We start from the raw sequence: 12,696 nt of genomic DNA on the forward strand, positions 1-12,696 counted from the left end.
AGGCACCAAGGCCTCGGGACTGAGGCGCTTCTTCCAGAACCTTTGAAAAGTCTGGAAAGACTGGCTGGCTGAGGGCTGAGTTAACACTCCCCGAGACACACCCAAGCCCTCCTCAGCTCCACCCGAAGATGTCAGCGTGGAGGCATCAGCACTTTTTTGTCTTTCCCAAGACATTTCAGGCGCCTGGATGACAATGAAATTACGCCCATGTTTACAGAAAAGATTAACTACTTGCCGGAAGCTGCTCTGTAGATGTGCCTGACATTCAGCAGGCTTAACGCAGCATCCCACTGTCCTTCATTCCTCAGCAGATGGAAACTCTACAGGAGTGTGAATGCAAGAACACAATGGCTATGAAATATTTCCTAGGAATGCAACAATTTAAAAAGAAGTAAAAACTCCTATTGGATAGAAGAGTTTACAAGAAGAGGTGAATTCTAATAACCAAAGTTAGATCTTTTCTTGCACCATTGTGGTATACTGGATTCAAATGCAGCTCAATTACTAACTTAGCTGCTTGACCTAAGCCAAGTCATCTAACTCTTTTAACCTCAGTTTCCCCACCTGTGAAATGGGAAGTTTGTCGTGAGGCTTGAGATAACAATATACTTGGCACATGGAGGGTGTTGGCCAGGCAATGGTAACTATTATTAACCACTAGATCTGATGTTTGTATAAAATATATAACCTACTCAAACTTAGTCACTATGTAAGTGTTACTACTGCCATATATTATTAAGCTACACTGAATCTTACTTTGCCATCGTTTCCCAGAAAAATATTTAGAATAACCATTCTGAGTCAGCCAACTCTAAGCCTGTTTTCTCACTCTCCCTTGCCTCTCTGATCCAGTTCTGAGCTGAAGCTGTCACTCCATCACATCTACCTCCTGTCCCACTGCCACCAACCTCGACCAGACTTTCACCTCCCTCCTTCACTGGTATAACTGCTTCCTTAAGGCAACCCCTCCCACACACTGCTGGCCACAGCAACAATCCTATGGCTTCCTGCGTCGGTCTTATCTCTCTGCTCCTTCAAAGGAGACCTTCACTGGCTCGGATGAGACCTGCAAGGGTTCCCCTGTGCCTAACCCTAACCCACCACCGTGATTCGAGATCTCCCAGGTTCTGGCCCCAGCCCGTCCTTCCTCCTTCCGCCTCACTGTTTCCCCACTTAAGCGAATGCTCCAAAAGGAGACCACTCTCTAGGCCTTGAAGTTGCACCTGCTTTTCCACTTCTCACACTTTTCTCATGCTCTTCTCTCCTCCAGGTGCACTCTCTGCCCACTCTCTTTACCAAATGAAATTCTCCAAAGTCCAAGTCAACACCACTTCCTTTATAATAAAGTCTTACTGGTGCCGCCACTACAGATGTTATCTTGTCCCCTTACGAAGCCTCTGAGTCGTGGGTACCGCTCCTGTGCATTACCCGTTTGTATTATAGTACTCATGTACTTATCTTCCTCTAAAGAGCATCTGCTCCCTTCCAGAAGTCTCTGTATTTTCACCTTTGAATCTCCCCGACATCTAACACACAGCAGATGCTCAGGAAATATTGGCTGAATGAATGAATGAATACATGGACTTGAGGTACTTTCATCCTGTAAGTACAGGGCTGTCCAGTCTCATACACAAGTACATGGTCTAAACGCACAGGATGCCAGAGGGCAGAGGGAGGAGCCCCTGATTCTCATGCCAGCTCGGCCATGGTGGACTCCGGGACTTGGGGCAAGTCTTAATTTGTCTCTAAAGTGGAAAAGTGAGGTTTCTGTCCTCCTCAGGACCCCCTTCCACTCTAAAATTAAATGTAAATGCGCCTGTTTAACTTCATGCTGAGAAACAGGCTTCTTTTAAAAGGTAGTTTAAAGCAAACTTTAAAATAGGTATCAGATAGTGATCACACATATTCCGCTTTGGAAATCAAGAGTTCTGGAGAAATGTAAGCATTACCATTTTAGGCACGTATTTCTGAAGCTTAGTGACTGTATTTGGTTTGTAAGCCTCCTACGAATTCCACACTTTGATCAGCGGAAGATCTAACTGGGGGACTTTGTCACTTGGCCACCAAATTTCACTACAGATTTGTAATTTCTTTTAACTACAGGAATAAGACCAGTGTAATTCTGCCATCATTGAAAACAATATAGCATCTCATACAAGAAAAATCCAAAGTTTAAATTTTCAAAAATAAACATCTTAAATTATCAAGCATGAAACATGTACCAAACTTTAAAATATCAAGGAAAGCAGCGGAAGAAGGTAAATAAAGTCGTTGCAGATCCCATGCAGGGTAAAACGACGACACAAAGGACAGGTGGGGGAACGAGGGGTGATCAGAGTGAGAAATATCCGCTCCTAAGCAGTGACAAGTGTTACTAAATAAAGGACAAAGGCAAGAGGCTGTCAAGTCACTTCCAAAGGAAAAATGAGATCTGGGCTCTGTACACACTCAAATTAGCTCATTTAGGGAAGGGCTAAATGTACACATTGATCATTAAAAAAATCACCAATCTGATTCAGCCAATAAAGTGGGAGTTTTAGAAATAAAGGAGTTTAGATGCAACCAGTCGTTTTCATACTGGTTTTTTAGGGGTTTTTTTTTTTTTTTTTTTTTTTGGTTTTGTCGCTTTAAAAACAAAACACCTCTATTTAGAAAAACTTTCGGTCAGAAAAGTGCTTTTAAAATCCTTCATCATCATTCACTTAGCAGAGGGCAGTCGAGTCAGAGCTGCCATCCTGCTTCTGCCAAGTGCGTGCCAGGGCCAAACAAACCCTTCCACACAAGACGCTAAAAACCCTAGGAAAACAGGTGCGGTGCGGACACCGACCCTCTCCAGTCAGTCGTCCTTATTTTAAAATGCAGACCTCAGCGTTTGCGGGCTACTGTGTATTGTGACAACGCTTCGTTTCTAAGGGCAAGTAGCACAAGCGCAGGCCGGGACAGGCCTGGGGAAACTCCAGTACCTGGATCCAGAAAGAACGCCGGCCACATGCTGACTCAAGCCCCCAGCCTGCCGCCCCGCGGCCCTTGGCAGCTCGACAGCAACGCGCAGAAAAACAACCTCCCTCCGAGTTAGGTCACTTTTCACTAGAGTCTCTTTCCCCTTCCCGGGGAGATGTTAAAACTTGACAGGTTTATCAACAGCCTTTAGGTTGGAAAAACCGAACACAAGAAATGATGCTATACTAGGAGAAAACATCAAGCCTCGCCCAAATTTAACGTTCGGTGAAGCATCCTTATAAACCGGGTATCTTTATGCAGGTCATTAACCCAGATATTAATTACAAATTTACTTCTACAAGAAGTCAAGGGAGTGAAATATTCCATTAACAGCCATGTTTATTGTCAACTTAAAACATAGGGACGCTAAGATAACAGAAGCATATTCAAAAAAAAAAAAGGAACAAAAAACCCAAAAAACCACCTGGTTCATAAATGCAGGAAAGAAGCAACCTTGCAAATTCTGACTTGGATTTAAATGTGTGGATTCAAAAGCATGTGCTTTCCAAATACTGCAAGACTGGGAGGGAAAAGTAAAGTTTCAGATTTAAATGGTTGGCCAACTTTTCAAACAAACTTAAAAACCAAAGTGTAAACGAGCAAAAATTTCTCCCCAGTCTCCCTAATGGTTTGGCGTATTTTTTCCTGGAAACCCCCAGGTGCATTTTGTTCATTAAAGAAAGGGCTCCAAGATTGAGACAATTCTTTGCTAGCTCAAAAAGAGAAAATAAATTTTCAAGGTGCTCCGGGAAGATAAAGAAATGAATAAATCGAAGCAGAAAGCAGGTTGCAAGTCGAGTAGTCCGTCCCGGCCCCCCAAACTGCTGGCAAAACAAAAAACCCCTGGAGTGTATTCAGTTTGCTCCTCCCCAGCCTAAGGCCACAAGGCTAGGTCGACAAAGTTCTGGAACTCAGGCCTCTTCCCCCGAAGCCCTACAAGGGAAGGACTTGCAGGGGGCGGGAAAGGGGGGGTGAGAGCCGCAAAATTCTCACGGCTCACGTGGGAGAGTCCGGCTCCGGGGACCGGGTAGATGTACGTTCATTATCTTTCTCCACCCGCACCCGATTGACCTCCCTCTCCCCAACCTGGGTTTCCCGGATGATTCGGAAAGGCAGATCCCGCCCTCTTCCCAGGGCGCCCCCAGCATCGCGGGCCGGCCGGGATGGTACGCGGAGCCTCCCCGCCACGGGCCCCTGCCCGCGCTATCCCGCTCAGAGCGCAAGACCCTGCGCCCGCGCTCTGCCACCGAGACACTGAGAATGTTCCTCGGATGCTTTTTAAAAACCGGGAAACAAAGGGCGCAGGCGCGGGGCCACAGGTGTGCTCGCTGGCGGGGGCTGCCGCGCGGCTGATCCGGGCTGGGGGGACAGGCAGCCGCTCCCGCCGGGAAACTTGGTTTGGGTAGCAGGCGAGGCCGAGGCGGGGCCTTCTCGACCCGCAACCCCGAGCTACCGGGACGCGCAGCCTCTGCACAAAAGCCCCCGGGTGGCCGGGCAGCCCAGGCGCCGCTGCGGACGTGGTCTCGGGGTGACCACGAGCTTGCGATGAGCCACTAGCCAAAGCCGAGAGCCACGTCCACGCTGGCCACCCGACAGGCCGGAGGCCCCGCTCCCCTCGCTGTTTTACTTTTGGTTACAGTTCGAGAGATTGGGTTTAGTGGTCGCAGCCACGCCCGCCTGACCTCCCACCTGCGGCCCGGGACAAAGGCGAGGCCTCGCTGGGGACAGTCCCGGATACAGCCGGGACCCCCGCCGTCCGCCGCGCCCTGCCTGCACTCTCGCTGGCTGGCCTTGGGCCCCGGCACGCAGGAAGCGAGAAGGGGGGCCCGAGTCCCCGCCGGCAGCGAAGGAGACGCTCCTCTGCGGGTTGGCGCACATGCCCACCCGGTCTGCGCGGTGCGCCGGGACACTCGGTCTTGCCCCAGCGCGAACAGGAAATGCGTGCATGACCTCGGACAAAGAGACTGTCCCCTTTCTGGACCTGAGCTTCCTCGTCGGTCAGAGGTCGACGGTCCGTCCCGGTCCCAGGGTGCCAGGGGAGTGTAGAGACCCCGGCCCACGCACACCGCGCGCTCCGGGTCGGCCCGGTACCCACCAGTAGCCGTCCGAGTTCTGGTCGGTGACCGTGCAGCGCCGGGAGTAGTACATCCTGCTGGTGCCCCCACCACCGCTGCTGCCGCCCCCGCCCCCGCCGCCGGTCATCTCGTAGCGCAGGTCGGGGCCGGACTCGGCGCGGGTCATGTGGCCCAGCGTGTTGATCCGCGGGCTGGAGCCTCCGTTGCAGCTCATGTTGGCTGGCACTCGGAGCGCCGCTCAGCGCCGAGGCGAACGCGAGGGCGGGCCGGCTCGGAGAGAGCGAGGGGCTCCCAGGAGAGGCCCAAACCGGGGACTGGGCTGGGGGCGCAGAAGGATCGCGAGGACGCGCCTCTCCACCGCGGCCGTTCTGGACACTGCGAGCGCGGCACGGCGGGCGGGCGTCGGGCGCCGGGGACAGCGACGGGCCGGGAGTGGAAGCGGGAGCGAGGGCTGCGGCTCTCAGGGCGGCGAGGACGCAGAGGAGCAGGGCCGTGGCGGGGTGGTGGTGTTGGTCGGCTGGGGCTCGAGTCTCCTCCCCGCTGGCACCCGACGCTGCCGAAGCCACACCTGGCCGGTTTCTTCCCAGGGCGGGGTGCGGCCGCCGCGCCTCCCCGCCCCATCGGGTGTCACCGACTCGCACCGGCCGCCCCTCCCCACCTGCGCCACCGGCCCGCGGCTCCGCCCTCCGCGCCGGGGCCTGAGTAACATGCAAGGGGCGGAGGCCCGGCACCCGCGCGCTCCCAGCGCGCGGCCGGCCGAGGGGTGGACATGCGCTGGCCGGGGCGTGCGCTCCGCGCGTCGCCGCCGTAGCCAGGAAAGCAGGGCCCCAGCTTTTGAGGATTTCTACGGCCCCCGGGTGGAAATAGGCTAAAAAATAAGTCATTCGATTGGACAGTTACTTATTAAACTTTTACTTCTGCTTATCCCTGAAAACGGTGCCAGCCAAGCTTTGGCTACGAACAGTTGAGGAGAGAATGCTTAGATGATGAGGTTTTGTTCGGAGACTCTTTTTGAATTTTCTTTTATTCCAGTAATTCAGAAGATTGCCTCAGAAGCATGTTTTCCGACGTGTAAAACGATTTTTACCCAGAACCACCGCTTTCTGGAGAAGTCTTCACCGTAAATAACTAATTTCTTTAGCATGAAGATAAAGAGGAATCCACTACAGTCAGTTCCCATAGGGTAACCATGAAACTATAAATCGCAGTGTCTTTTATTTTGCCTGGTGATGGTCAGTCATTTTAAACGAGAAATGGCAAAGACTTCCACCCCAGACCGCTTCCAAATTTTATTTAAAAACCTTGGGGGCTTCCCTGGTGGCGCAGTGGTTGGGAGTCCGGCTGCCGATGAGGGCGACGCGGGTTCGTGCCCCGGTCCGGGAGGATCCCGCGTGTCGCGGAGCGGCTGGGCCCGCGCGTCCGGAGCCTGTGCTCCGCGGTGGGAGGGGCCGCAGCGGTGAGAGGCCCGCGTACCAAAAAAACAAAAACAACAAAAAAACCTTGGGACCACTCCTCTCTTGCGTGCCCCTGAGCAGCTTCTCCCCCGACCCATCCCTTTTGAAACAGCTTTTCCCACAAGTCAGTGGTGGTGGCCTTCCTGGGACTTCAGTCTACCTGAGAGCAGCAGAGAACCCTGAACAGAGATCATCCACTGGGTACAGTTGAGTAACTCAGAGCCAGAACATTCCAGCCACCTGATCGAGGGCCCCTCCCAATTAGTGGCTGCCTGCGAACAACACCGCAGTCTCTGTGACTCGGGTTTAGATCCAGACCCAGTCACAACATCCATAAAAAGCTGTTTCTATAATTTGGAAAAACTGTTCAATTACTCTTTAATAAACACCATTTAAAGATCTTTATAATAAACATTTGTCATCTCCCTAAACAATGACAGTTAACTCACTTTCTTATAAAGTATATTTCTGAAATGTTTATAAACTGAAAAGAACAAAAATCAAACTATATTTGCATGTTGTAAAGGGAGGGGAGGGAGTTCTCTAAAAGGTCCCAGATTATAGCACCCCAAGTTACACCTCAAATTTTAGGCAGAAATCTTTAACAAAATGTCTTTTTCTCTACAATGGTCCACAGAGTTGACCAGCCTAAATCCAAGGAGTCAAAGATACCATGAGATGAAAGTTTGCCACTGTTAGCACTCAATAATTCCCATCATTTTCTCAGTTTCCTCTTCTGGTAAAGGCTAATGTGATAAAGTGTTCAAATGATTTCACAAACACTGATGTATAGACAAGAGTGGTGTTTCTTCTGAAATTGAATCAATGGCTGGAAGTCAGCATCTGCACAAATGGCCCAGATATTCACGGGTCGGTGGAGGGGAAGCCTTTTGGGGTGTCAGTCCATAATATACAAAATACTTCTATGCACCTCCTTTGTTCAGCAAGTAGTTATAACCTCCTATACAGAAGGACCAATGCTAGACTTTGGAATATACACAGAATGTCCTTGAAAACATAGTAAAACTTCAATTTTAAAAATTCAGGGATTCCTTCAGTCCAATAATGTGTAAATAGAAGGTCATACAATTGCACAGTAGAATCCTCCTTAAACACAGCACACGTCTATGAGCCACCTCCCAGTGGTGGCGAAAGCTGTGCTCAGCCAATGGGTCCCTCTGAGAGCTCCCACTGGGTAGTCAGGAGCCCAGGCACTCACAGACCTAAACATCGCCCAGACCCGCAGAGCTGTTTACAAAACAGGGGTAGAGGTGAAGAGCACAGCCCACCGTTCCTTCCCGGCCTACCTTACTGCTTCCTGTTCTTAAGATGTTCCCAAGAAGGCGACCGACTTCCAGCTAGCCAAACATGCCGGGTCTGGGAAGACGACGACTTTCATTTACCTTTCTCTAAGGAAGACAGGAGGATGAAATAAAAGATCGACATGACAGATGGGATCCAGACATACACGCATTCGTTGTCTAAATTGACTGTCTCACAAGCGGCCCCCAGTGAAGGCTGAGGATCAGAAGACCATCCTCTGACATGAGTGCTGCAGTTTACTTGGGAAGAGCTCCATCTCCTCAGGCGCTAGATGGAAATGATACTTGTCCTGCCAACTTTGCAGACCTACAGTGAGGATCAAGTCAGATAAAATATGTGAACATTCCTGAAGCATATAAAGCAATGGCGCCACTCATTAAACCGAAAGCTCTTTGCTGGGTGTGAAATGTTTAGCTCTAGTGCTTCTCTTTACCCCACCTGTGACTCGGTATAACTCCCCCTTGGAGACATTTAACATTCATTCAAGCAGTTATTAAGCATCTACTGTGTCACACAGCAGGCTCACTGCTGGTCACTCTCTGTAGGATATCTGTGGGAAAACAAATAATTGCAATATAATGTTAGGTCTGCTGTTATAAAGGTAGGTCTTCAGAGTCGTGGGGCACAGCAGAGGGGTTGAAAAGTAGCTTTTTTCTTACAACGAGGTTTATACAGTTTAGAGTCCACGGTCTGGCAAAGTCCTCGCTAGCTGCCCTAAGGTCAGCTATTTTTTCCCTACCACTTGTAGATACCTACCCTTGTCCTTTTAGAGACACATCACTGACAAGTCACTTTCTCTCTGGCTGGACTTAAAAATGACCTTGCAGTGAGGAAAGAGGCATCAGTTGTATCCTGAACATAGTTTTTAAATGAAACAGAGCACCTTGATTTCAGTGAGATTAAGAAGAATCATTTACTTGCTCAGAATCCTATGGGAAATCTCTCCTCTTTGTTGGTAAATGATAATGCTTTACCATAGAAAAGATGTACAGCCCGTGAGCTAAAATACCTGTTCTGCCGGCCAGGGAAGCAGTATTTTTTTTTCTTTTACCTTTTTATCTTTGGCTTCACCGTGCAGCTTGCGGGATCTTAGTTCCCCGACTAAGGGATCGAACACAGGCCCCAGCAGTGAAAGCGCCGAGTTCTAACCACTGGACTGCCAGGGAATTTCCAGGGAAGTAGTATTTTAACAAATTAGAACTACAGACACTAGGATTGGAATTGTAAAAATAAATAAATATATATATTTTTTACTTCCTTATTTTTCCATTTGTATGAATAAATTAGAATCTTCCAGAAATCATAAAATCTGTGTTCTCAATATTATAAAAATACGATTGATCTCTCCTAAAGTTGTTGAAACTATTCAAAGCTTTGAATGAAGAAAGCAGTTTCATAAACCACAGAAATTCCATTTCAGAAATGGGAAAGTGTTTGTGAAATATATACATTAGCCCAGAACTCTCTTTATTTTCCTTGGTTCAAGCGTCCTTCAGGGACAGAAGAATTTCTGTTTGTAGTAGTTTTTCGTTTTTGCCAGAGAAGGGTGATTAACTTTTCAGAAATTGAATAGCTGAAAGAAACATCTCAAATACATTTTCTGTTTCTGTACTGATGAGTTGTCCCATTGTTTTGGCACAGATAATATCCAATAAATCATGCTATCCTTTGTGGGGTTTTTTTAAATTTTTTTAAATCTGGGGTGGTTAGTTGTTTGGGTTTTTTTTTCTTTTTTTAAATAAATTTATTTATTTATTTTTGGCTGTGTTGGGTGTTCGCTGCTGTGCACGGGCTTTCTCTACTTGCGGCGAGTGGGGGCTACTCTTCGTTGCAGTGCACAGTCTTCTCATTGCGGTGGCTTCTCATTGCAGAACACGCGCGGGCTCTAGGTGCGCGGGCTTCAGTAGTTGCGGCACGTGGGCTCAGTACTTGTGGCTCGCGGGTTCTAGAGCACAGGTTCAGCAGTTGTGGCGCACGGGCTTAGTTGCTCCGCGGCATGTGGGATCTTCCCGGACCAGGGCTCGAACCCGTGTCCCCTGCATTGGCAGGTGGATTCTCAACCACTGCGCCACCAGGGAAGCCCTGTGGTGTTTTGGTTTTTTTTTTAATAGACTTTAAAAAAATTTTTAAATTTATTTTTGGCTGCGTTGGGTCTTCGTTGCTGCATGCAGGCTTTCTCTAGTTGCCGCGAGCAGGGACTGCCGTTGGTTGAGGTGCGCTGGCTTCTCATTGTGGTGGCTTCTCTTTGTTGCAGAGCACGGGCTGTAGACCATGGGCTTCAGTAGCTGCAGTGCGTGGGCTCAGTAGTTGTGGCGCACGGGCTTAGTTGCTCCATGGCATGTGGGATCTTCCCGGACCAGGGCTCGAACATGTGCACTGGCAGGCAGATTCTTAACCACTGCACTACCAGGGAAGTCCATCCTTTGTGTTTTGAGTATGTTTTTTTTGACTACATTTAATTGGATAGCATAGATATTGGAGATTCATCTATACTTTCCTGCCAGATCTTTTTCATTAAGAGCCCAAGTTTGCAAGATAGGGAGGCTGGAAGTTAAGGGCGTGGATGATGGCATGCACAGGTATGGGCTACACAGAAGACACCTACACCCTTAGCCAAGTGACTTCTAACCCACCAAGCTAAACAATAACTCACCTTAATTTTGTTGGGCAAGCACACAGTCACTGAATAGCCAAATAAGCTAGCCTTTAAAATATACTCTCAAAGGAGTTTTTTAAGCTTATGCTTGTGAGGGACTGTCATTGTGAGTAGATTGTCCTTCTACCACGTTGGGATTGGAACACGTACTCAGGGTTTACATTACTGCTGGTAAACCCTGTTATCAGCCAATACCACATGGATGTATATTGTGCTAAGAGCTCCATGAAGAAAATTATGAATTGCTATTCAGCCTTTACCAAAAGAATTAAAAATATGTATTCCATAAAGAATTTCAGAAACGAAAGCTGCCTTCAAGAACTTTTATACGAATTGTTTTCAAAACATTGAGAGTCTTGGAACTCCTTCTACCAATGAAACCCAGTAGCTAAAACAGATCATGGTGGGGGGCAGGGGGCAGACTGGTTGTACCCTGCTGGGAGCCCAGGACCCACCCACTGCACCTGGGCTCTGGAGCATTTCCCTGACAGAACAGCCGTATAAACCAAAAGCCACATTTTAATAAAAGAAAATAGCGAGTCCCAGAAAGGTTAAGAAACTTCCCTGAGTTAATGATTGGTATTAATTTGAAACCAAGAAACTATCTGATCAATTGTTATTTTCCTACACTAGACACATAGGATGTCTGGAAACACAGTGACTATAAAGTAATCAGCATGCTTTGCAGAAGGTACATCAAAAAAACTACTCTTATTATTATTTGTTTGTTTGTTTGTTTTGCGGTACGCGGGCCTCTCACTGTTGTGGCCTCTCCCGTTGCGGAGCACAGGCTCCGGACGCGCAGGCTCAGCGGCCATGGCTCACGGGCGCAGCCGCTCCGCGGCATGTGGGATCTTCCCGGACCAGGGCACGAACCCGTGTACCCTGCATCGGCAGGCAGACTCTCAACCACGGCGCCACCAGGGAAGCCCTGTTTGTTTTTTTAAAAAGGCTTTTTGAAAGTAGCAAGGGGCAGATGCTGGAGGTTTCCATACATGCGATCCACCCCTCTTCTAGAATTTTCACATTAATGGCAAACAGCAGCCCCTGTGGATGGGTAACAAGTGGGCGAGGGCGAGGGCGAGGCAGGGCTGGAGGGGGGAGCAATCCTTCATGGAAGGCAGCTACAACCATCACCAAACGGTGTTTAGGAAAACAGTCCTGCCCCAAAGGGTGCAGGCAAGTCCTTGTAGGGTCTTCCCAGCAATCCTTCCTTAGCCCCAGCTTCCCTTTAGCAAGAGCTGGGTTCAAGAAAAAGTCATGCAAAATCAAGAGGAGAGTATAGAGGATTGTTTCTTCTGCTGTAAATCAATGCCCTTGACAACAAATATAACTTGATTTGATATGTGCGTGTGTGTGTATTTTTAATGATTTGTAGTATTTAAACTGAAACATTTAAACCTTGCTGACATCAGCCAGAAACGTTTCACATTCAGGACAAAGTTATAGCACAGTTCCGAAGCAGTTTCAGCAAACCTTGAAGCCGTTCTGTCTTGCAGAGGTGGGTGTGGAGAGCTACACTTTATTCTCTATTCTCGTTAGACCTGCCTGACGGCCCCTGGGAGTTGTGACTGCTTAGCAGTTTGGCTCCAGGCAGAATCTAGGACAGCATCTGCAGTCCTTTCCCACCCAGGCACTCAGAAGAGGTGCCAGCTGTCATCTCTAAACAAGCTTTTATTTTTCTTTACTGAATAAGGAATAAAAAAATTTAAGGATTTAAAACTGGAATTACTGTGTTCTTAAAACAAAAATCAGCATTCCTATTTAATGTATCCCTGAGAAAAAATGTAATACACAAGAGGAGGGTTTTTAAACCTCTTTTTTAACTACAGAGGGACTTGGCTTATAAGAGGGACTTAATATTAAATACATATTACCATAAAAGGGGAAATGGACAGTAACACAATCATAGTAGGGGACTTTAACACCCCACTTTCACCAGTGGGCAGATCATCCAAAATGAAAATAAATAAGGAAACACAAGCTTTAAATGACACATGAAACAAGATGGACTTAAGTGCTATTTATAGGACACTCCATCCAAAAACAACAGAATACACATTTTTCTCAAGTGCTCATGGAACATTCTCCAGGATAGATCATACCTTGGGTCACAAATCAAGCCTTAGTAAACTTAAGAAATTTGAAATTGTATTGAGTACATTTTCCAACCACAATGCTATGAGAC

The 12,696-nt window shown here is 48.1% G+C and overlaps 1 protein-coding gene across 4 annotated transcripts in view; it reads right to left on the minus strand.

Annotated features, from left to right (window-relative positions):
• The window catches only part of DSP (desmoplakin), a 42,523-nt gene extending 37,105 nt beyond the window's left edge, over positions 1-5,418 (minus strand). For 3 of the 4 annotated variants that reach the window (XM_060307792.1, XM_060307791.1, XM_060307789.1), the window contains exon 1: positions 5,096-5,418. In XM_060307792.1, coding sequence (XP_060163775.1) covers positions 5,096-5,289 — 194 coding nt within the window. In that variant the 5' untranslated portion in view covers positions 5,290-5,418. Of the gene's footprint in view, positions 1-4,981; positions 5,001-5,095 lie in introns of those variants that run through there. The other variant, XM_060307790.1, reaches the window with a different exon arrangement.
• Between the last annotated feature and the right edge of the window lie 7,278 nt (positions 5,419-12,696).

This window comes from Globicephala melas, chromosome 11, assembly GCF_963455315.2.
Source record: "Globicephala melas chromosome 11, mGloMel1.2, whole genome shotgun sequence".
Taxonomy (NCBI): Eukaryota; Metazoa; Chordata; class Mammalia; order Artiodactyla; family Delphinidae; genus Globicephala; species Globicephala melas.